At 37.0% G+C, this 26,623-nt stretch overlaps 1 protein-coding gene across 1 annotated transcript; it reads right to left on the minus strand.

The window, feature by feature from the left end:
- Nucleotides 1–827: 827 nt before the first annotated feature.
- ttll11 (tubulin tyrosine ligase-like family, member 11) lies at nucleotides 828–24,723 on the minus strand. Its single transcript, XM_051110808.1, has 9 exons — nucleotides 23,455–24,723; nucleotides 17,459–17,558; nucleotides 15,565–15,698; nucleotides 13,464–14,039; nucleotides 13,217–13,312; nucleotides 11,017–11,132; nucleotides 5,847–6,083; nucleotides 5,498–5,604; nucleotides 828–1,930 (listed from the first exon to the last, which is right to left on the minus strand). Exons 1-9 carry the CDS (start codon nucleotides 23,980–23,982, stop codon nucleotides 1,650–1,652), a joined length of 2,175 nt encoding a protein of 724 aa, XP_050966765.1. The 5' UTR covers nucleotides 23,983–24,723; the 3' UTR covers nucleotides 828–1,649.
- Between the last annotated feature and the right edge of the window lie 1,900 nt (nucleotides 24,724–26,623).

Below are 26,623 nucleotides of genomic sequence, written 5' to 3' on the forward strand. Positions count from 1 at the left end.
CCCACAGATCATTTATTATATGACTTTTAAAATGCCCATTTTGAGTAGAAGCAGAAACAGAGTTTCCACGCATGTCTCTTTGAATGCAAATGAGCTGCTGCTCCCTGTCCCCCTTTTCCAGAATAGAACTGTGCCTTTACAGTTCGTACCTCAGATATGCTGCCAAAAATACCTGTTTTGTTTTAATTATCATGTTGAAATCATGTGTTTCAAAGTCACGTTAGTTTAAACTTCTGATATAGGGTTTTCTGAGCGCATACATGGAAGCACGCACACAGAAATTGGCTGTCACATGGCATGTGACTAGTAAGCTAAGTTCTCTTTCATGTCTTATTGCGCTTAAACTGTCAAATTTTAACAACACAAATGAGCTACGAAAACAGTTATGGTTAATATGTGACTGATAAACGGCATGTTTATGGAACTCTAAATAGTGTTCTGTGCAGCCAGTGGCAGAACAGTTAGCATGCTTTGCTCAAACTTTTGCCATGGCGTTAGAACTGGTACACCGTTGTCGCTTGCAAAACCACAATGGCACTATGGGTGGAAATGTGCAGATTAAGAGGAGGTTATATTATAATAAAAGCCGTTTCTTAAAATTTAATAAAAGCTTGCAGAGAAAGGCTCACCAGAACAAAGTTCCTGGGTTGTCCTTTTTCACGTTTTCTGGGTTGGTAGATACACCAGGGACCTGATTATAGCACTTAAACACAGGAAATGTCAGATTTTCATGATAGTGGACATTTTAAATTGTAATAATATTTCACATTACTGTTTTACTGTATCTGTTACACTTATTGACCCTGAAGTAAAAACATACAATGTAATATTTTAAATGCAATGTTTATTCAACATGTCCATAAAAAGTACATCTCAGTCAAGCCTAATTTGTAGATGCCTGCAGCTGCAATGTGATATTAAACGAGGGTTAAATGATCTGTGTAAATATGTGCTAATCTTGTAAGATGTCCACTTGCATTAAACCACAGCAAACCTTTTTTTCCCCTTCTGTCATAATTTCTACATGCAGTTGAGTCAATTCACAGCTACGGTAAATGACTCGGTTAAGTGAAAAACAATAAATAATAAAACTCTGTGGGTATAAATAAAACACAACTTAGTAAACTTTGAGTGCACTTGGTGCCATGTCCTGGTGTTAACACCATTTCCTAACAAAAGGCCACCGTGTTGTTCTGCTTTGTCAGTTAAAGGTGGCCATTTGAGAAAATTAGCTGCTTTTCTGAACATCTCGTCCCTTTAAGAAACACTGATTCCTGTGATATTTACCCCTGCAGTGATTGATTCACACAAATGCTACCCACATTACCTGAAGGTAAGCATACTGTATGAGCACCGCAACATAAAACAAGTGCCTGAGTGTCAGTGTACTGGCATCAGAACACACACACATTTACAGTTACATTTGTCTGTGTAGTGTGGTGAAAGAAATATCTTCATTTGAGCTGTGTCTAAACAATTCAATTTCAACTATTCCACAGAGCTAAGAGTGAATGATTCAAGGTCCTCTTTCTGTCCTGGCTTGTATATGTTCTGAAATTTTCTTTCTTTGTTTATTCATTCAAAAGCACATTGCGTTGCCCTCTGGACGTTCCTCAGAAGACTTAGAACTGTTTGTATGTGTGAGATTGTCAGTTCTCCGTGTTTGCTTTAGCAGAGAGTTGCAGCGGCCGGTGGCGTCTGCGTGTCAGTGCGGGGGAGCTGAACGTGGTTGGCGCTGATGATTGGGAAGAGGCGGGGTTTGTGGTTGTGTGCGATCGGTGTGGCCGTGGCTTCTCGCTGTGGCTTTGGCCCTCGAGGGCCCCCTCACACACCTCCAACAGCAAGAGCACCTGCTCCCGCAGAGGTAAAGCCTTGGATCTGCGTGCTGCCAGGTAAAAGAAGGCCTCAATAAACGCCTGAAGACACATTCCTAAAAGAAAAAGAAAGAGAGAGAGAGCTTTGTTTTACTTGATGCTCAAAAAGACAAAAATCAGTTTTTAGTTAAGAGACAATTTTGTGTTTGTTTACTATGAATGTTAAACACACTTAGCTTGACTGGTCTGAAAAATATGGTTTTGATTTTTTGGGAGATTTGAGTTTAAAGCAGCACAATTTGTGATGCCCTTGTTGGCAGATTTTATTTCTGTTTTTGGGGTTATGGGAACATTGGAGATTTCATTCTTTCCCCAGTCAAGTAAATAAAACTTCTGCTTGCACGGTGATAAAATGGAAGTGTCGACAGATCTTTTCATTCACATTGTGGTGTACATTCAACTGTAATGGTTTAGCGAGCAAATGTAGAGAGGGAACTTGCGTCTATTCATCAGTTGTTGATTGGGTTTTGAGATGTGGGTGTTGCTCTCAAAAATAAGAATGAGGCAGATGAATAAGAGCTTGCATGGATAAGGCAAGCATACGTCACTGGAGAGAAATCTCAATTCACCAGATGACATTCTGATTAAAAATTATGCATTAAACATGCATCAGGCTCTACATGATAAATAAGGGTCTTATCTAGTAAAACGATTGGTCATTTTATGAAAAATACAAATGTATTTACTTTTTAACCACAAATGCTTGTCTTGCACTAGCTCTGCAATGCACGTCCGTGACACGTTGGAAAGGTCACACATCTCAAAACTTCAAAACCGACGTTGTTTTAACTTTTGTTTTTTTGGTAAAGGTGTTTGACTTTCTTTGCACGTTCACTTTATAAACACTGGGTTGGTGCTTCCGCCTACGTTACGCATGACCTTTCCAACTTGACTACATAATGCGTGAGGTCAAGCTAGTGCAAGATGAATTTTTGTGGTTAAAAAGTATATACATTTTTGTTTTTTGTTTTTTTTAGAAAATGACAGATCGTTTCGCTAGAAAAGACCCTTTTTCCTCGGCGTTGATCATGTAGAGCTGTAATTTGGACTTTCAACCCATTGGCTCCCATTAAATTCCACTAAATGGAGAAAAATCCTGGAATGTTTTCCTCAAAAACCTAATTTCTTTTCCACTGAAAAAAGAAAGAAATGAACATCTTGGATAGTGGACATCAATGGGAGCCAATGGGTTGTAGATCCAAATTGCAGTTTCAATGCAGCTTCAAAGGGGCTCTACACAATCCCAGCCAAGGAATAAGGATCTTATCTAGCGAAACGATTGGTCATTTTCTAAAAAAAATATAAAAAATGTACATACTTCTTAAACACAAATGCTCATCCTGCACTAGCTTGATCTCACACATTATATAGTCATGTTGGAAAGGTCGCGCGTGGCGTAGGCGGACGTCTCAACCTAGTGAACGTGTAAAGAAAGTCAAACACCCTTTACGAAAAAAAGTAGTTAAAACAACATCAGACGATTTTGAAGTTGGAGAAGGAAATGAGATGCGTGACCTTTCCGACGTGATTAAGTAATGCGTAAAGTCGTGGGCGCGCATTGCAGAGCTAGTGCAAGACAAGCATCTGTAGTTAAAAAGTATATACATTTTTTATTTATTTATTTTATTTTATTCATAAAATGACCAATAGTTTCGCTAGATAAGACCTTTATTTCTTTGGCTGGGATCGTGCAACCCGTTGGCTCCCACTGAAGTCCACTATATGGAGAAAACTCCTGGAATGTTTTCCTCAGAAACCTTCATTTCTTTTTGACTGAAGAAAGAAAGACATGAACATCTTGGATGACATGGGGGTGAGTAAATGATCAGGAATCTATTATTTTGGAAGTAATTCTTTCATTTAAGTCTATGGGACTTTGTTGCCCAATTTATTTTCTTCCAACTAGAGGTCAAATTTATATGTAGTGCTTACAATTAGGAGTTATTTGAGCAATATTATGACTATACAAAATGAGCAATAGTAATTCCATAGAAACAATACATGCAGTTGTCATATAAATAGCAAATTGAGAGATTTGAAGAAAACCCATTAGTGACATTATTTTCGAGCTGCAAGAGGCTTTAATCAGAAGTGTACATATGGCAGATTTTCCCTTCTGCTTGTTTATTAATTAATAGGGCTTCATTTGTGTATTATTTAGTGCAGTCGTATCTCCACGCTGATGAAAACTTAATTACAGTATATTTATGTTCCTGCTAAAAACTTCATCTGCAGGCTCAAATCATCAGCAGCAAATTTCTCAAGGTCACATCTGAGCCTGAGAGCCGAGGGAGAGAAATACCGACGGCTTCTTTTTTAAAAGAGAAAAACTTTGTACATTTTAAACATAAAGAGAGGGAGAGAGAGGGCAGTGAAATTCTCTGCGTGCATTTCAACAGGAAGGCACTTGTATTGATATTAAGGGTCCCTGGGACCCTCAGGGGGTTTGAGCCTGAAAGTGGATGCAGATCACTTGTCTGACTACATATACTGAGCGTTAATGAGCCCTCGCTGCGGACAAGATGGAGCCGTGAAAAACATCTAGGAGCAAAAGCGAGGTGGCCCGCTGTGCTGGTCAGAAATATGTGTACATTAAGAATGGATGGCCACATTTAATAAGCAATGCTGTTCTCCAGAAGGAGAAAATGGGTTTCATTAAGCAGACTAATGAGGAGCGCTGAAAGAATTCAGCATTATCGTGTCAAATGGAGCAGACTGAACTCTGAGATGGACAGCGGGGTTGGGATTCCGTCTTTAAGCATTCCGTCCGAGTGTCAAGTCAGCATTCCTCAAAAGTAAATGTATTACTATTAATGAAGATCTCTCTTCTTCCTCCTCGGGGACAAACAGTCCGATCCCCTCCTTTAAACAGCCACCTCTATTATTTATAAATATCAACCTTATCCAGCAGTTATTACTTTCCCCATCGACACACGGTCTGTCTTCTGCGAGCGTGTGTGTGTGCGCGTGCTGATACCCTACTGCAAGGCGCTAATGACCAAATTCAGTGCAACCTTCCGAAACGCTCCAGAATTCAGCTCACATCATTCCACTCTGGCCATTTAGGAGCACAGAGACTCAAGTATATATATTCATTCTCTCTTTTGATTAGGAGAAGCAAGGCCTGACATGCATTATTCATTTCATACGTTCCTCCAAGAAAACGATGCTAGCATGACCCAACCTAATGCACCATCACAAAGAATATTACCAGTGCTCATTTAAAAGCAGAAATGACTTGTGGGCACATTAGCTTTGGCACACACACAAAATGTTCCCATTTACCAAAGTATCTTTTCAGAGTGAAAGCGGGAAAAAAAATGAAAAATTAAATATGAAAGATTGAGGCAGAGCTTGAAAATTTGGTTATGTGGCATTAGCTGATTGGCCGTCTCTTTTTTCTCGTTTACAAGTACTGGGCAAATGAAGGAAGAAGTGAATTTATTTGTCAATTATCTCCCCCTGACGATCTCATTTACGACTGTATGCGAGGGGAAATGCGCTGTGATGAATAGTCGCAAGTGTGTCTTTTATCGGAGGCTGTTTAACAGCTTTTTGATTGTGTGTTGGCCTCGGGAGTGAAGATGTGCTGTAAATTGCATCATGATTGGTGGGCCGCTTGCCTGCCTCTCTGGAGTCGGGGAGCATTCCAGCCCAGCGACGCGTGATGTCGATGTACAGGATGTCCACTGAAGCCATCGAGAAGCTGCTGTTACTCAGCTTGCAGTTCCTAAAGGAGAAGCTCGATTAACGTGGTGCGTAACATCTGAATGTTGCCTTATTCAGGCAGTGGAAACATTAAGAGCCACTATGGAGGCAGAATCCATTCCATTTAAATGTACAGTACAGTAAATTCAGTTTGATGTAGTGAAATGGATGTTACATTTACACGTATTCATTTTGCAGATGTTGCAGCTTGGCTTTGGCTAATACCACGCTCTAACAGCTGAGCTACAGGAACTAATGACTCGCCTGATGAAGGTGCGGAAGCCGGTCGGACCCAGTCTCATGGTTCCTTTGACACCAAGGAAGCGCAGGAAGATGACAGCGATGCGCTCCACGACGCGCAAGTAATTAAACTGCTTGGTGTATTTAGGGAAGACTTGCTTCAAACACAAAGATGGAAGAGAATCCGCCAAGCCTTCTTTCTCATCACTTCCTGTCTCCACAACAATAGCTTCTTCTGGTGAACCGCCCCCTGTGTTTGACCTGTTGCCACAGAAAGGTTCAGCACACTCACATTACTTTGTTATTCTTTGCAATGACACAAACATCCATACTTTTTACATGTGTCCCTGGTAATTCTTTTTTAAATTGAGATGTTAACATGCATAAATAAGCTTTCCTGTATGTATGGTTTGTCAGGATAGGACAATACTTGGCCGAGATACAACTATTTGAAAATCTGGAATCTGAGGGTGCAAAAAAAAGTCAAAATAGTTGTCCAAAATGAAGTTCTTAGCAATGCATATTACCAATCAAAAAGTAAGTTTTGATATATTTACGGTGCATCTTTATCTTTACTTAATATCCTAATGATTTTTGGCATAAAAATAAAGTTCGATAATTTTGACCCAATGTATTTTTGGCTATTGATAAAAAACAGAGCTGTGTTACTTATGACTGGTTTTTTGGTTCATGGTCACATATATGTTTATATATAAACGAAGAGTTTATTTGCAAAAATAGAAAATTCAGTTTTTGAAAATGTTAAAAAAACATGTTTTTTATTATGTTATGTTTTTTATTGTGCTAGTTAGTTTTTTAGTTGTTTTTACTTAATCACAATAACCTAACTGCAGTTTGACTGAGATTAATTGGAATGCATAATGAAAAAACATGATTTCTAAAAATGGTTAAAAACTTATCTTAAAAAGTTATCTGTTTTTGCAAATGAACTCTTCATATTTTTCACAAGGAACTACATTTGTGAAATTATAGTATATGGGGCAAACTTTAACCATTTTAACCGGAGTCTTTTAAGATATAAACTTGCAATTGCGAGTTATGAAGTCAGAATTGTGTGACATAAACTCACAATTGTAAGATATAAAGTCAGAATTGCAAGACTTGAGCACTTCTGAGGAATAATCTCGCAATTCTGAGAAATAGTCAGAACTGCATATAAACTCACAATTCAGATTTTTTTTCTTAGAATTGTGAGATTATATCTTGCAATTGTGATTTTTTTTCTTGAGTTAAGTTAGAATTGAGATATTAACTTGCAATTCTGAGAACATATCAGTCTTTTTCCCCTCAAAATTGCACTTTAAAGTCAGAATTGTGAGTACAAACTCACATTCGTGAGAAAAAAAGTCAGAAGTTTTTACCTCGCAATTCTGACATTATTTCTCGGTAATGCGAGTTCGTCACAGAATTTTGAGGAAAAAAGGCAGAATTGTGAGTATATATCTCGATATTGCAAATTTATATCATACAATTCTGAGGGGGAAAAGTTAGAAGTTTATATCACCCAATTCTGAGGAAAAACATCATAACTGTGAGTTTATATCACGCAATTCTGAGGAAAAAAAGTCAGAATTTTAAGTTTATATCACTCAATTCTGACATAACTCGGAATTTTGGATTTGAAAGTTTATATCACCCAATTCTGAGGAAAAATGTCAGAATTGTGAGTTTATATCTCACAATTGGGAGTTTATATCACACAATTCTGAGGGGAAAAAGTTAGAATTGAAAGTTTATATCACAAAAAGTCAGAATTGTGAGAAAAAAAAGTCGCAATAACTTTTTTTATTTTTTTATTTAGTGCCAGAAACGGCTTGCATATAAATGAGGTAAAAAAGTCAAGGTCACTTTAAAAAAAACAGCTAAATAAGAGCAATAAACACTCAAATTGTCTAAAGTTTGCAGATTGATTTTGTGATAACAGCATAACGCCTTAAAGAAAATCTATCGAGTAGGAGACTGGAGGACTTCAAACCGAAGGACTAAAAATTAAAAAACAAAAATCCTCAGAGAACAGCATCACAAACCACCAGCCTTACAATCTTCTCTCATTAAATCCCTCTTTCTCTCTCACTTACCCAAGGACAACATAATGAAAAACAATTATTTAACAATCACAGAACCAACAGAGCGGACTGCAGTTCTTTCATACGTGCACTGAGCCCAGATGGCCGAGGAGCCAAAGCAGTTTGTTTTGTATAGATTACTGCGTTTCAGCAGCAGTGTAAGTAACCCTGCACTTTTAGTCCAAGTAGATGTACTTCACAGCTTCTGACCTGAAGGCTGCGACTTAAGAATTACAGGGTAAAAGTACTAACGACAGAGATACAAATTAACTAACACACTTAATGGGTTTACCCGAAGACACATACAACCTTTAGCTCAACTTAAAATTCTGTCATTAATTACTCAGCCTCATGTCGTTTCAAACCTGTCAGACCTTCGTTCATATTCTGAACACAAATTAAGATACTTTATTCAACAGTTTTTTGTGTTAGTCTTCGATGCGCGTTCATGATGGTACCATTTCATACCTGTCTCTGTGACTGCTGGAGGCTCTAGAAACAGCCAAACAGTGTCAAGGGAGCATCCCACTATTAATATAATCTAATATGATACTGTACGTCTAACATTTTCATACAAGACACAATAGTATAAACGTCAATTTGCCTCAGGGTCATCCCAGCTAATTTCCCACAGAAGCCTATGGAAATGTACAAAATGAACTGATCCAACAAGACACGTGATCGACAGCAATAGAGGAACAGCACAAATATAACTGGAGCACCCTGCGAGGAATGGGCTGTCATTATACAACACTAGTGAAGACGTTCTGGCTTCGTAAAGCCTTAGTGACTTTGTACTTGTCAGTATTAGCCGTGACAATTGTACTCAGGACAGAATAGCTTCAAAAAGCATCAAAGGGCTTGAATCAGAAGAGTTTGTGAGCGGTGTGTTAAATCAGACAGTCATCGCAGTCACTGAAGGTTTGTTATTTCAGGATGACTGAAAGGAGGACACAAGATGAAAGAGATCGTGACTGGGTATGAAGAACTTTCTTTCTGACTATACTTAATTTATTATATTCATTTAATCTTTTGTGCCAATATGAGCTTATGTTTGCTCCGCCATAAGAGATACTCATAAACAGGAGGCCGTTTATTTGTTTATGTAAATTTATTTATGACACACTAACATTCTCCTTGTGTGAACTTGCAGTCTGGAGAAAAAGTTCTGGTGAGTATGTTTTTTTTATTTACGGTTTCATAGACCTTGCAAGAGTCTGTAAGATGTTAAAAAAAGATTAAATATTTAAGACAAAATAAAATTACACAAATAACTAATGGAAATTGTAATTTATTTAACTTTATCACATGACCGAGAAGATATTTATAAAGTTTGCTACAAAATACAGTTGAGGTCAAAAGTTTACATACGCCTTGCAGAATCTGCGAAATGTTAATTATTTTACCAAAATAAGAGGGATCACACAAAATGCGTGTTAGTTTTTATTTAGTACTGACCTGAAAAAGATATTTCACATAAAAGACGTTTACATACAGTCCACAAGAGAAAATAATAGTTGAATTTATAAAAAATGTTGTTACCTGAATGATTCACAGCTGTGTGTTTTTCTTAATAAGTCTCTTGTTTTTCCTCAGCAGTTAAACTGCCTGCTGTTCTTCAGAAAACTCCTACAGATCCCACAAATTATTTGGTTTTTCAGCATTTTTGCATATTTGAACCCTTTCCAACAATGACTGTATGGTTTTGAGATCCTTCTTTTCACACTGAGGACAACTGAGGGACTAGTATGCAACTATTACAGAAGGTTCAAATGCTCACTGATGCTTCAGAAGGAAAAATCATGCATTAGGAGCCAGGGGTGTACACTTTTGAACAGAATAAAGATGTGTACATATTTTTTTCATTTAGTACTGCCCTTCAGAAACTATAGAGTTACTTACATGTTTCCCAGAAGACAAAAAAAAATAAGTTCAATTTACCCTGATTTTCCAATTCAGAAAGTCCCCAAATTCAAAAATGCTGAATTAACAGAATTTGTGGGACCTGAAGGATTTTTCTGAAGAACAGCAGGCAGTTTAACTGTTCAGGACAAACAAGGGGACTCATGAACAACTAAATCACTAAACAAAACTAAAAAAAAAAAAAAAAAAAAAAAAAAAACAGCTGTGGATCATTCAGTACTAAGAATCAAGCGTATGTGAACTTTTGAACAGGGTAATTTTTATAAATTCAACTATTATATTCTCTTCTGGACTATATGTAAACATCTTTTATGTGAAATATCTTATTCAGGTCAGTACCAGATAGAACTAATACTATAACATTTAGCAGATTCTGCAAGGTGTATGTAAACTTTTGACCACAACTGTATTTACATTTCAAACAAATGTTCTTTTGAACTTTGTATTCATCAAGGAATACTTTAAAAATGTACAATGGTTTCCACAAAAAATATTAGACTGTTTTCATCGCTGATAATAAATGTTATGTGAGCACTAAATCTGCATTTTAGATTTCTGAAGTTAAGATTTTATGCTTTTTTGCAAGAATTCATAATCAAGAACGCACACACACACACACAAAGAAATGCTTCAACAAACGTTTTCATTCCTCATCAAACACCACCAACCAGACAACCATGCTAGATCATAAAAATGCACATCTAAAGGCTAAATTAGCAGATATTAAACAAAAATGTGCACACCGAGTGTTTTCCTCTTTGAGCGCACATGCACATCTCAATTAAACTCTGAGCTGACTCCACACTTTCCTCAAAAACAGTGCCTGCTTGACTTTTATTTCCCCCCAGGCCCAGACACTGAAGTGTGTCTGTGTGTACAATGAGCTACAATAAAAGCCGAAAGCACGAGACACACAAACTTGCTCATGAGCCATGAGACTGTCCGCATTTCCATGACTGAGGGAGATAGAGGAAGAGTGGCCACACAACTGTGAAATTCCATCACAGGATTTCCTGAATTGAATTTTTCCATCTGAAAGACTTATGACTGCAGCTCAGCAGACCATTATTTCAGCTCCACAAAGCTGAGGCGAGGATGACAACACGCACCGGTAGGCATGCGCACATGCACACAAACACACTGCACCATCAACTGTCCCGTAAGCCTTAAAGCCTATGACTCACGTTACGTGTTGTTTCCTCTGAGCAGGGTCCATGAGCCGCAGTGTGTCTCTGATCACCCCCACTTTCACCTCTTCATCTACTGGACTCGGTACATATTCAAACACACCAGGTGACACCTGCAACATATGGCGTCAAATATCAGCATTTACGTTTGTCCCCGTTAGTCAATGTCAGTTTGGAGTCAGAAAGACCAAATGTTAAAGGGATAGTTCACCCAAACATGAAAATTCTGTCATTAATTACTCACCCTCATGTTGTTCCAAACCCGTAAGACCTTCACTCATCTTCGGAACACAAATTAAGATATTTTTGATGAAATCCGAGAACTTTCTGACCCTGCATAGAGAGCAACACAACTACCACATTCAAGGCCCAGATTGGTAGTAATAACATTGTTAAAATAGTCCATATGACATGCGCTGCACCTTGTTTACAAGCAGATAAATGCACAAGCATGTCGTGGTGATGTTGTGAACACGTGCTGAAGACAGACATGGATGCGAAGTAATTTGTCGAATAAGGTTGTGTTTTTTGTTTTTTTTCACACAAAAAGTATTCTTGTAGCTTCATAAAATTACTGTTGATCCACTAATGTCATATGGACTATTTTAATGATGTCCTTTCTGGGCCATGGTAGTTGCATTGCTGTCTATGCAGGGTAAAAAAGGCTCTCAGATTTCATCAAAAACATCCTGATTTGTATTCCTAAGATGAATGAAGGTCTTATGGGTTTGGAACGACATGAGGATAAGTAATTAATGACAGAATTTTCATTTTTGAGTGAACTATCCTTAATGTGTTTGAAAGAGGTTTCTTGTGCTCACCAAGGCTATATTTATTTGAGCAAAAATACAAAAAAAAAAATAAATAAAAAAATAGAAATCTTATGAAATATTACTACAATCTAAAATAAATTTTACAATTTAAAAATAAATTTATATTTTAAAATATTTCAAAATGTAATTTATTCCTGTGATGACAAAACTGAATTTTCAGCAGTCATGCTAAAGAAACAATTATTATCAATGTTCAAAACAGGATTTTTTGTTGAATTGAATTCAAAAGAACTGCATTTATATAAAATGCAAATATTTTATAACATTATAAATGTCTTTATGGTCACTTGATAAATTTATTGCAGTCTTGCTGAATAAAATTATTACTTTTACTCTGAAAAATACTGACCCCAAACTTTGTGTAGGGTACTGTCACATTTTTTGGACGTGTAACGTGGCAATACCATGTTAGTTCATTCATTCATTCGTTTGTTTGTACATTTACCATTGTACTCTATAAATTTTTGCCATGTACCACGATATTTTTGGAAAAAATAACCACATAAATAATACAAATAGACATATGTGACCCTGGACCACAAAACCAGTCTTAAGTAGCACATGTATATTTGTAGGAATAGTCAAAAATACATTGTATGTGTCAAAATTATCGATTTTTTTTTTTAAGCCAAAAATCATTAGGATATTAAATAAAGATCATGTTCCATGAAGATATTTTGTAAATTTCCTACCATAAATATATCGAAACTTAATTTTTGATTAGAAATATGCATTGCTAAGAATTTTTGGACAAATTTAAAGGCGATTTTCTCAATATTTAGATTTTTTTGCACCCTCAGATTCTAGATTTTCAAATAGTTTGTATCTCGGCCAAGTATTGTCATATCCTAACAAACCATACATCAATGGAAAGCTTATTTATTCAGATGACGTATAAATCTCAGTTTCACAAAAAAATGATCCTTATGACTGGTTTTGTGGACCAGGGTCACATATAGAAAATATAACTTTAGTAACACTTTACAATAAGGTGTCATTAGTTAACATTAGTTAATGTATTAACTAACATGACCAAACCATGAACAATACATTTATTACACTATTTTTTAATATTTGTTAATGTTAGTTAATAAAAATACAGTCGTTCATTGTTTGTTCATGTTAGTTCACAGTGTATTAACTAATGTTAACAAGCACAACTTTTGATTTTAATAATGCATTAGTACATGAAATTAACTAAGATTAATAAATGCTGTGGAAGTACTGTTTATTCTTAGTTAATGTGAACTAATGTAGTTAACTAATGAACCTTACGGTAGTGTTACCGATATCATTATCTTTCTACAATAGTACTTTTTGTTCATTTGAATCACATCACGCTAAAAGAATATCTGCATCCTCACCTCCTGCTCATGTTCAATCCTCATGCTGGGATTGGCATTGACCTCTAGTAAAACAGGCTTCAAGTTTTTCATCAGCAGGATATCAAAGCCCAGGATCTAAAATTGGGACACATAATCTTCTGTTATTTACTATTTATTGACTTTGAAAACCAGTGAAATGCAGAGGATTAGGGGTCGCCTGCTGAAGGAAAAACATAGCTAGCAACATATGGGGATAAACACACAAAAGAATTCATTGTAAATATACCTGAAAACATGTTGGTCCTGGTTTTCCAGGTGGTATATCTGCCTGGTAGTACACCTTCAGTTCAGGCACGAGTGCAATTACTGTCTTGATAACCAAAGCAATGATGTCTGACCAGACCTTCTTGATGTCCACTCCTTTAGATGCCAGGCGATAGAGAACGCTAGAGAAGGTGCGTTTACTGCCCGTGCTGCAGCTGTCGGAGTGGACGAAGTTCCCGCTGTGCACGTTAAGGGAGTAGTTGGTAAGGTGCATAAAAACATGGCTGAGGTTCTTCTGGCTGGGTTCTTGGTAGGGTTCTGTGCAGAACCTGGACAGACCCTCTTTAGCGATGTAGATTTCTAGAGGCTCCAGCGAGCGGACCAGAACATAGAGGCGGATATCAAACTTCAGTTTATCGATGAGCAGGGGTTTCTGGATATATTCTTGAACAACTGCTTGTTTGATCTGAGAACCTGAGATAGCCCGAAGGTCAGCAGGGTCACGGATGAGGTAGATGCCGTCGCCCTGGGATCCGCTGTCCGGTTTGACGATGAAAGTAGGTTTGAGGGTTGCATCATTATCCTTTAGCAGACGAATCTTAAAAAAAAAAAAAACAAGCGGAAGGTGAGCAGTGAGTTTTTCTTTTTTTTTTGTAATATGCTTGAAAAAGAACTTGAAGAGTCCTTTTGCCAGCCCTTGAAAGAATTAATTTAAGCAACGCAAAAATATGTTCATACTTTATTTCTACTCTAAATGCAGTCCTTAATAATAATAATCATACATTTCTAATATCTATTTTAATAGCTAAATATTTAAATACACATGGATATTAGTCTTACTAATGATGTCCACAGTCCACATTTAGGCCACTGCTAAATAAAGTTTAAGTAATCTAACTGATAATTAAAAAAAAATAAAATAAAAAAAAAATCAAAATTCCAAACAAAATGACACAATGCTATGGTAGCCCATTTCTGCCAGTGAATAAAAAAATTTCAAAATTCAGATTTTTTTTTTCTCACAATTGCGAGTTTGCATCTTACAGTTCGGACTTTTTTTCCTTACAATTGTGAGATAAACTCGCAATTTTGAGTTATAAAGTCAGAACTGTGAGATATAAACTCACAATTCTGACTTTTTTCCTCGCAATCAAAAAAGGTTATATCTCGCAACTGTGACTTTTTTTTCCTCAGAACTACAAGTTTATATCTCACAATTCTGAGAAACAAACAAACAAAAAAAATCTTGTTTTTATTTTTTATTCAGTGGCGGAAGTGGGCTTCCATACAATGCTGATCTAACGCTTCATTAAAATAAATAAATAAATAAATAGATAAATAAATAAAGTTTTAAAAGGCAGTGAGTGCTGGTGAATATCCACTAATTGCATTATGGTTATTAGGTTTGGTAATCAAAGCTTCATATTTCCAACTAATGCAATTGTTTTATTCAGCCAGCATGCATCAGCAAAGTTTTTTTTTCCACCCCTTCCACAGATCTCTGCTGCCCTCTGCAGCTTTTCTAGTTTAAAAAAAAAAAAAAAAAAAAAATTCAAACAAGCCCACAAAAGTCTTCCCTGATTCATGCTCAAAAGAAACATATCTACATAAATAATTTTTTTAAATAATTTCTAATTAATCTCAAAAAGAGAAATAAAAAGTAAAAGCCCTCCAAAAAAACAAAAAAAAAAAATGTAAGCACTAATTGATTTAACCTACCAGATGGTGTAAGATAATATTAAGCAGCCCATTTGAACAAATAAAGCACAAAGTTACAGTAACTGTAATATGTGGAAGGAGATTGAACATGTAAATCCAATAACTAGAAGATCTTGTAATAAACTTGTCATTCACAATTAGTTGTTGCTGGCCACTAAACTGCTTAACCTGGTTTTACTGCGATTCTGTCCTGACCAATTACTACTACAGCAATCTACCTACAGATACACCACTGCTGGAGGAAGGCAGGAAAAAAGACAGTTTGTCCTCTGAGTTCATCTTGTGGGTATCTAGCAAGGAGAAGATTTGTTTTTTGTAAATGTCCTCTTTCGCAGATTGACTCTAATACTATGTCCTAACCATTTGGTCTGTCTACACTGGAGTTTCCCTCACTGAGCTTGTACCTGTGTGGAGAAGAGTTGGTATTCCTCAGGCAGTATCCAGGAGCGTGGGTAGAAGTTGTACTCCTCCGGGAACAGCTCCTGCATGGTACGCACGGCACGACTCAGGTTTATCTTCCGTAGCATCTCTATCATTCCTGCTGACCGACAGGATAGTTGATGAAAACTCAGAGTGAAGTCAAAGAGAAACAGCACAGAGGCCAAAAAAGGGCTGCTTCAGTCGATGGCCCTACAGGGGATTTATTCTCTCAAAAAATACGACACATTTTAGAGCCCTGTTTCCCAGAAGTTTCATTAAATCACTTGATCATTTGATTTCAATGGCTCCACAGTGCACACACAGGCACACAGCCTGGATAGTCTGTCTGTGTGAAGGCAACTGTCAATACAGCTATGAAAACAGCCATATTACATCCAACCCATGAGTCAGCAGCTCTTGAGACTCCTTTATGACTACACTGCTGAAAAACATTCCTGGAAACAGTACTCACCATACTGTATGATTGATAACTTTCCTCTGAAACTGACTAATGTAAATGTAAAAGAGTTTAGTACTGTTTTTCAATTTTCAGATTTGTTTCAAATACTTATAACAATGATTTTGATAGTTGCAGTTTTTAATTTATGGATGCATTTTGTTTTTAATGTTTTTAACTTTAGTTTTAGTAATTGTATAGTTAAAGGAGCAACAAAAACATTGTCCTAGTTTATCAAAATTTTTAAACCAAAAACAATATATGTATTTACAGAGGAATCAGAATCACACCATGTTGAAATCAGTGGGACTTCTTCAACTACACAAACAGGTCAGATCATTCAACTCTGTGACCTACTGATTTTAGTTTTGTTTTGTTTTAGTTTTTCTTATACTTTCAGCTCACAAAAATGTTTTCAAATAATTTTTTTCATCTTTATTTACTATAACAACCCTGTATTTAACAGCCCTACCCCCCATCCTTAAAGGATTAGTTCACCACAGTTAAAATTTCCTGATAATATACTCACCCCCATGTCATCCAAGATGTTAATTTCTTTATTTCTTCAGTCAAAAAGAAATACAGGTTTTTGAGGAAAATATTCCAGGATTTTTCTCCAGTGGACTTCAATTCTTCAAGGGTTCAAATGGCATTTCAATGGAGCTTCAATGGGGATTCTTATCTAGGGTTACAATTTCATTTAAAAAAAAAAAAATTTTTTAATTTTTATACTTTTTAAACCAAAATGCTTGTTTTGTACTAGCTCTGCAATGTGCATCTGTGACTTAAAACATTACGTAATCACGTTGGAAAGGTCACACATGGTTAGTTCTTCGCCTGTGTACTGTAAGTAGGGTAGAGTGAAAAACTCCATCTCATTTTCTCCTCCAACCTCAAATTGTTAGACATCATTGTTTTACCTTTTTAGTAAAGGCCGTATGCCTTTTTTTGCATGTTCACTTTGTAAACACTGGGTTGATACTTCCATCTGCGTTTCACATGACCTTTCCAACGTGACTGAGTAAAGCGTGAAGTCGAGCTAATATATAAATTTGTATTTTTTAGAAAATGACAGATTGTTTTGCTAGATAAGACCTTTATTCCTCAGCTGGGATTGTCAAGAGCCCTTTACCCACTGATGTCCACTATCTGGAGAAAAATCCTGGAATGTTTTCCTGTTATTGTGTAGGTGATTTGCGTAGCGAAAATTACCCCATTACACCATCTGGCATCCAGCTACAGGTAATACTGAACTGACCAGTTTAAATGCAAATATCATACCAGTTTGAAAATTATGACTGAATGATCTTAAATGACTGATTCCATTGTCATTTTTTTTTAAGACCGGCTCCTATTTAACTCATGAAAGATGATGTTTCTACTATGATTATCTCTAAAGACCTACTTTACGTGAAGTTTACCTGGGAATTTGTTGACTTGCCCAGAGACAATGTTCTCATTGTCATGAAAAGAGACACCATGCCAGTAGATATCACAGGCTGTCCGCCTACCCATCGGAAACTGCAGGATTAAAAGAAAGAGATTTGAGGCAAAGTAAAGGAGGCAAACTATCAATCACAACACAAAACATCATACTTTTGACAAAACCCAACATGTTTATGACTAACTGTACCAGAATAACAACAGCTCACCTTTTTTTCCAAAAATCATTTTAGTAAACAATTTTTAACTCGTTCCTACAGTATGTACACAAAGGCTGAGGGCTACATTCTCAGTAACTTGGAAGAATAGTTATACTTTTGTCAGTTACAGAGGCAGGGTTAAGATTTGTTACTACCATCATTAATTTTCAAGTAAAAACGCATTTGAGTTCATGTGTAAAGAGCAGTGTTTCAGGTTTTGGTCTATTATACTGACTTACAAAGTTCTCACATGAAACTCTAGATGGCGCAGTCCGATAGGTCTAACTCAATCTGACATAATGACATCCTTAATCACATGGCACAGCAGACTGGTTCTCTCCTGTATTGGTAGCCAATGAGCTCACTGCTCAACATTCAAATACATGATTCAACATTCAAATACATGACTCAACACTCAAATATATGACTTCTAAAGCACGCTGCAAACTGTAGCAGTTTGCAGCGTGCTTTAGAAACCCTCCACCTTCCCCAGCTCCACTTGTATAGATCTGCTATGAGGTGACTCATGTATGCTAAGGGGGGCTATTCTTGAATGTTATATGTGCAGCAGCAGTATTTCTTGGATGTATTGGCAGTAGCAAGTCTCTGTACTTGCTCTGTCACAGCAGCAGCAGCGTAACAGATCTATTCCCCCAAGACCAAATTCATTAACATTGTCATGTACATTACCATGCCAATCCCTCCGGAAATTGTATATAAAAAAACATTTCTGAGACCCTGTATATGATGACTAGGCTACGTTTAAGTTGAGCATGAAGGAGGTTATCAAGGGCACTATTCAGCGTGCAGGTAGTGTGCTTAGTATAGGTTAAGTTACGTGTCTTGGGCTGGATTTCAGGAGGATTATGTCACTGTTTAACAGGCTAATGGAGTGTGAGGAGATGCTCCTATATTGGTCATCTGGCATGCAGAGAAAACCAGAAATCTGTGATCAGATTAAGAGTTCACGCAGGTTCACATGTATACTGTAGCTACAGTTGTGAGGGTCAGTTTTTTAAAAATGGCCTTACAAATGTAGTGAAACCGGTCAACGACAGGTTTAAGTAGCCATTGCTCTTTCAGAGGTTCAGGAATCAGTGAAAAGTAGTAAATTAGTGGCAAATATAAAACATATATACCATCATTCACAAAGTGAACCAAAATGTGCTCAAAAAAAACTGTTCAAAAACACAGACATCACAAGCTGTACCAGAACAATTAACGAGTGACCTCTACTCGCTCCAGTTGCTTTAATCTGAAGAACAGCAATTTTGTGCAGCACTAATGCTTATGTGCGATCACTGCTTGAAACTGGAATAAACAAAAATGGTTTCCATTTCTTTTTTCCTCTTAAAACACAATGATCTATTTATTTGCATTCTTCTAGCATTGTGTTTTAATAAAAAAAAGACTGAAGCAGGGTAAAACTAAACTGGCCAGTTTAATTAGATCTGCCTTTATTTGATATTGATAAACATCTGTCAGATATAGTGACCAGCAATTATTGTTAGCGTATTGGCTGCAGTAATAGCTTTGTGTTAACTTTTTTAATGCCCTAAAGCAAGGGTACCCAGGTCCTTGAGGGCCAGTGTCCTGCAAAGTTTAGCTCTAAACCCAATAGACACACCTGAACCAGCTTATCAAGCTTTTACTTGGCATATTGGAAAGTTCCCAGCAGGTGTGTTGAGGCAAGTTGGAGCTAAACGTTGCAGGACATCGGCCCTCCAGGACCAAATTTGGGCATCCCTGCCCAAAATAGGAATTCTATAATTATTTACACACCTTTATGCCATTCCAAACCTGTATGACTTGCTTAATTCTGTATGTATCAAAAGAAGAATGTTGGTAACCAAATTTAAAATTTTGAAGACTGTTCTTAACCAATTTTTTTAATTTTGAAAAATGTTGGTAGCCAAAAACATTTTGGAAAAAAAAAGACATTTCTCAAAATGCCTTCTTTTATATTCCACGGAAGAAAGAAGTCCTGTTTGGAATGTCATGAAGGTGAGTAAATGATGACAGAATTTTCATTTTTGTGTGAGCTGGGAAGCATCTTTTAAAATAAAAACACAGAGTTTATACAATTTAAAATATTAGCACCATAATATATTGCTCTAACTTTAACCCAGTAGGGTTAGCAACGATCATAAACATGAATAACATTTCATTACTCTGTCAGAGTTGCCGTAGAGAAGGTCAGAAAATGAGGACATGCCTTCTCAATCCAATCCCCTTTAGCCGCAACTAAATGAAGTTACTTGGAATTATGTAGCAGGTCCAAGGCACATGAAATTGTCACGAAACACTGAAGAGAAAACTTGTGTGCCAAGAACTTCCATATGCATTATCTTTAATACATTTAAAAAGTCAGACAACATGTGAAACATTCTTGCAGCACTTTCTTCCTTCCTTACTAAAGACTTTAACTCTTATTAAAAGTGTTCTCTTTCTAAAAATGGCTAGAGTGTACAGTATATTTATAAACCTGAAGTTTACAGTTCTGTTTCTTCCCTCTCTCTAGGGCCAAATAAGGCATTACAGAATCGCACACTGTTCTTAATATCAATTGAAGATCCACCGCTATGTTCCTAAGCCAGAGTCCAGTATCTCTTAAACATATTTTATTAAACTGTGCCGGTTTAAGTTATCTTAAGAAATTATATTACTCAGCAAACACTTTTAAAGGAAACTCCATTAAAGTTTTTATCTCAAGCAAACTTTAAAAACCTTGTATAGGTTTTTAAATTGCTCTTATAGTATTTCAATTTGTTACTCGCCATGGATGCTGCCATGCTGTTAACACACCAACCAACCAATCTTCCCTCACCAGGGAGGATCATTACCCCTGTCACATCAACCTGGACCCCCTTCAGATATTTCTCATGTGTTACAGACAAACAGATATGTTTACCTAGTCTGGCTGAACCCCTGTGTGTAACCTATGTTCAGTGTGAAGGATCCGTATTAAATCCTTACTGAACTAATCTAAATTTACAAATAACAACCACCTCTCATGTAGCTCTGCACTGTAAGCACTGCTGTCCTATTATCCTGTTCAGGCATAGAGAGCAGTGGGAATACAGGCATGTGGCATTATCCCAGATTTAGCTTAATCATTTACCACTGTGAAGGCACAACCATATGGTTAAAGTCAGCATTCAACTGTATTACTAGACCTACTGCGTCTTTGTAACCATGACACATCAAAAACGTGAATGCACTGAACTCAGATTTAGATGACGGCACATTAGATAACGGCATAAGAACTTTTTAGATCAAAAACATAGATCCAAATATGTAAATGGTTGCTTTTCAACATCAAAATTGTTTACGATATTCACAATACTACCTGTTACTACAGACATCAGATCACAGATGATCTATTGTGATAAGTCTGCTTTACAGGTTGCAGCATCCAGTTTCACAAAGGCTCGTCTTAGTTGCACAGAAAACCTCGGCTGAACCCAGAAAAGACACTGAATGGGTAATGACAACAACTGTCATCAGTTTGCCAGCTTGTTGACAGCCAATTTTTCAGCCATTAGGTCTTAAACCTAATGAGTAAGTATCAATTGCTTACAGATTATATCATACTTTGTTTCTAAGTGTCATAATTAGATCTTCAGATCTAGATTTCTAACTTGAAGCACTTATAGTCTTCGAAACATTTTCAAAACCCCAGGTGAGAACTCCTTTTGCCCTTGAAACAGTCTTTGGCGTAGCAGACAGGATAAAAGGTATAATGGATACGCTTAAACTTGAAACCGACCTTTAACAAGGCAGCTTTGAATTACAAAGGCTCATAATATTTCAGTGGAGACGAGTAGAAGGGGGTGTAGACATTCACTCAACAGAACCATTCACTATCTCCAACCTGCCAGGTGTTGTGCACCACATGGTATAGTTTGTCATCTTATCAATGTATTAATAAGGGTTTCTTTTTTTAATGGAGATTGACTTCACATAGATGGTCAAGTGTAACCATATGCGTGCGTTTGTCACATGGTGTTGAAGGACAAGGTTAAAGACTGGCAATAGCTGTTGAAATATTAAGCCTACAAGTCATGAGTAAGTGTTTGTTTACACTGCAGAAGCCTAAAGAAAGTGTAGATAAGTCAAATGAATTAATCTAGTATCCACCTTTTCATTCAGTGTGAAAGAAAGCCTACTGGGGAGACTTTCAGTTCATTATCACCTAAAGGGAAATAACAAAAATAACAATGTGCAGTAAATGGCAAAACTGTTTGCAATACAAACCAGTGTGGTCATAATTAAGATAAAAGATTTAAATAACATGATAAGAAACACCAATTTGCAATATCAAGCAGCAAAACGAGCTGTTTTGTACAGTTAAAAAAAGCTTTACGCGGATGAGGCCGGAAGGAAGACCCATAAATTTTACAAATGGCAGCGCCTGCTCTTACGAAAAAAAAATGGATATATGTAACACAGAATCACAGATGCATTAAAAAAAAAAAAAAAAAAAGTCCCTCCAACTGGACAGAATTATATAGTCTGATCCTCAGAGTCTGTCCATCATACACTATGCAATGTATGCAAAAGACAAAAAAAACAAACAAAAAAGTCTACTATACACCTTTTTCTTTAATGTGGAAGGAAGCCTATGGGCCTATTCTTGCAGTGGGTGTGATAATATTTTGAGAGGTGAGGTTAACAGTGTTGGGGGTAACGCATTACAAGTAACGCAAGTTACGTAATAACATTACTTTTTTCAAGTAACTAGTAAAGTAATGCATTACTTTTAAATTTCTAAGAAAATATCGGAGTTACGTTTTTAAATAAGTAACGCCAGTTACTTTTTCCCCATTTATTGACTGACAAGTCTCCTGTCGGGAAATTGGGAGCAAACATGATGTTACTGTATTCTAGACTAAATGTGAACATGCATTAATTCATCTCACTCACAAAAAACTGATTCAGTATTCCTCAAAATGAATAAAAATAGTGAAATGCAAACTCAGAATATGACGCAACCCTGTAATAATTAAATACGTTAAATAAAACAAATATCCTTTATGTATTTAATCCCGTTTTATTAACCAGTGTCTTTGCTGCTGACCTTCGACGATGCAATTCAACCATACTAATAAGCACAAATTACTTTCGATAAACTAACATTTGTGCTTCATTTTTTTTTTTTTTTTTTAGCTGAAGAGTGATCTCCTACATAAATGATCTTTTCTTTCAGCCTGAGGTGAATTCATTTCACTTTTGGTGTAAAAGGGCTTTTACATTAGAATTGTTTTATATTAAAAACAAAGAAGCGAGCCCTGCCCAGATTTAAAAAGTAACACAAAAGTAACGTAATGCATTACTTTCCATAAAAAGTTAACGAATGTAATTAGTTACTTTTTCAGGGAGTAACGCAAAATTGTAATGCATTACTTTTAAAAGTAACTTTCCCCAGCACTGGAGGTTAAGGGTGACATCAGGGTAACTACAGGATTAGGATTAGAACTGATACTAGTTTTATATTACAGCATCAGTTTTGAATCAGTTTGACTAATGCATAACTCACAAATTGGATATCACTTTGCCTTTACACAAGAAATACCTAGACAATTAAATATTTTAGAACAAAGCATAACTCCAACCACACACACACAGAATCCTTTTTAACTAAGAATTCCGAAAACCAAGAATACCCTATCAACGGATGGCATGCTACAACCGTATGATTAATCCTTATAATCGGAACGACAGGTAGGTAAAGTCAAAGGTTGTGTGGTGTCAGAACACAGGGGTACTCTCACCTCTTTCCACTTAAGCTGTCTGATGCTCATCTTCAGCGCCTCGAGAGACGTCTTTGCCTTGGAGGTGTCCACCGTCACAGTTCTCCTCTTTTTGGCTGCCACTTTGCACTTCCCGTCCTCTTTGCCATGATCCTCACATTTCCCCTCCGTCTGTCTCTGGCATGACTCAACGTGACCGTTTGCCGCCGTTTTACCCTTTAAAAGCCTTGCAGTTCCTTTAATGGTAAGGTCTGGCTCGTTGCTCACTCGGCTCTGTCCTTGTGCATAGTCTGATTTCTGCTGTGTCAGATCTGACAGTTGTTTAGCGTTCACCTGTCTCTCATAACCGTCTGCTTTACTCCTACTTTTACTCCGACTTCTCCCGTTAATGCTACTTCTTGACAGGTCTCTCCGAGCAGTGAAGGAAACGTCAGTGGGAACTGAAGAGACCGAGGCCGGGGACAGCTGCTCTACGTCGGCCGCGGCCTCGCTCTCCACCTCCTTCATCTGCTGGAGCTCAATCTTCACTCTCTCATAGTGATCGCTCATAGTGTTAGTTAATGGTCGGATTGTTTGTTATCTCATCTAGGTTTGGTGTATATGTCAGGATAATCTACTAGCATGAGGTGCTAACGTGGACCAGCTGCTGCTGCAGTCCAAACTAAAGCACAAAAATAGAAAACCAGTCTGTAAAAGCCAACTACAGAGCCTGATAAACTGGCGTGAAGACGCACTGACTCCATGGTTACATTATATTAACCTTATTAGCACTGACAGACAGCACATCACTACAGCGTGCTGAATGCTTTTGATGGCGATCTAACGGGACAGGAGTGGCTCTGGGCACAAGAGCTGCCCAGTGTCCCTTTAATAAGAAAAGAGGTTCTTAACCGCCTATAATAATACCACAAGCTGTATATGAACGCCGTTATGCCTAATTCATCCCATTCTCTATAAAGCAACACTCAACTAACAGCACATATCGCGGCATAAATATGGGGAAGATGAGCGCAGGGCATGGCTGGGCGCATCACCGCATTCCCCCTGTCAGTTTCGGTCAGTTTTAAAGTGCCGGTGAGGTGCACCGACTGCTCTTGCGCTTTTAAACAGACGTCGTGTCCCCAAATGAAAACATCGCGTGCATTCCGTTTACCTGCTGTTTGCTAGACGTGGCAGAGTTAATGCAGCCGGACAGGTGAGGTGTTAGTTGATGGCCAGCGGACAGTCCAGAAGTAAAGCTCCCGTGTGCTGTCGCTGCTGGTGTTTTGGTCCTGTTGACAACGCAACGCAGCTAACGGAAGCCGGAGAGGCACATGTCAGCAACATATTGCACTGGACTCAAGCTAAACGCGAAGCGAAAAATCAGTGACCAGAATGATTGTGACGGTGAACAGCTACAGAACTTTTTTTTCTCTTTCTCTTATTGTATGTTGTGTGTATACAGTAGGGTCCACAATTCAGGACCCATTCGTGAAAAATGGTTTTATTTTGCATTCTTTAGAATTTATTTTTTATTTTAGTTTATTTGTCTGTCATTACAGTCTAACAGCAAGAGTAAAAAAAAAAAAAAAAGTATTTTGTATGTCCCATTGCTGTAGTGCAAACATTGCCTGTTTTTCATCTACTTATTATTATTATAGTCGAACAGTAAGTCTGTATTTTGATGCGTTGTAATGAATGAGGAAGAACATACAAAACCGTGACGTAATTCTCAGTATCTTATATAGACCAATTTTCTGACCACTTTGCGACTGTCACATGATAAAATAAAATTATTTTTGAGAATTCTTAGTCTTTAATCTGAAAACCCATAATGTGCCCATAATTCTTTTGTGATGCAGCAGAGGGAGCACTTGTGTCAATATTGGGGAAAAAAGGAGCTTTCTCACTCTCTAATTAACAGTCTCTCTGTAATGTTTTACAGTACCCAGTGATTTGACTCATTTCCACGGAGGTATGAGGAGAGATACAGGATAGTTCATTCCAAAATTAAGAAATTAAATAATTTACTCACTCTCGTGTCATTCCAAACCTGTATGACTTTATTTCTTCTGTGGAACACGAAAAAAGATATTGAAGAATGTTTGTATTTACAAAATTTCTTGTATGGAGACATTTCTCAAAACATAGAGACTAAGAAAGATGTTTAAAATGACATGAGGATGAGTAAATCAGTTTTTTTTGTTCTTTAGGTTTAGGTATAGCCTACGTTATTGGGACAAAATGTCTCCACAAAAATATCAATATCTAAAAATCCTTGTCCTTGTGGGGACATTTTTTGGTCCCCATGAGGAAACAAGATTATAAACCATACATAATTAAGTTTTTTAGGGGTAGGGGAAGGGGAAGGGGATAGAAAATACACTTTGCACAGTATAAAACAATTTTGCCAATAGAATGTCTGCATAAACTCAAAGTGTGTGTGTGTGTGTGTGTGTGTCCCGGTAAACCCTACATTATGGGGACAAAACATCCCCACAAGGATGGCAATGTCCAAAATCATTGTCATTGTCATGGGACATTTTTTGGTCACACAACTCATTGTGTGTGTGTGTGTGTGTGTGTGTGTGTGAGAGAGAGAGAGAGAGAGAGAGAGAGAGAGAGAAATGTCCCTTTAGGAATAATTTTTGAAAATATTTGAATTTTGCTCTGAGGTATTTTTAGAAATTATAAATTTATTAATTACCACATTTGGTTGACAAAACAATAGATTGCTATAAATAACTGATTTATGAATTTATTTATTTGTAAGATTTCCTTGGCAATCATGGTCTAAATATTGATGTTTGGCAATATATGTTTGTTTATATGACAGCTAAAAATCAAAACTGTGAAAATGAACCTGCTCTGAGTAATATAGCCGGTTGCATAAACTGCTTAGACTAGTTTTAAAAAGTTAGTCATCTATTTATTATTATTATTATTATTATTATCATTATTATTATTATTAATCAAGACTGGTTATAACTTTATAAAGTTAATTGCAAATAGGAAGATTGGTCTGATTTGAATCCAAATAGTAAGACTGATACCCCTTGGCTAACTGTTCATCACTAGTTCTTAAGACACAGTCTTAATATAGTGGCATTGTTTATGCAACTGGCCCTTGGTGTAAACATTGTGACAACTAGCCTCAGTCTCCCCTATAACCTAAATTCAGATCTCTGTATTGTGGAGTTGAGCCAAATTG

Source organism: Labeo rohita, chromosome 5, assembly GCF_022985175.1.
Source record: "Labeo rohita strain BAU-BD-2019 chromosome 5, IGBB_LRoh.1.0, whole genome shotgun sequence".
NCBI lineage: Eukaryota > Metazoa > Chordata > Actinopteri > Cypriniformes > Cyprinidae > Labeo > Labeo rohita.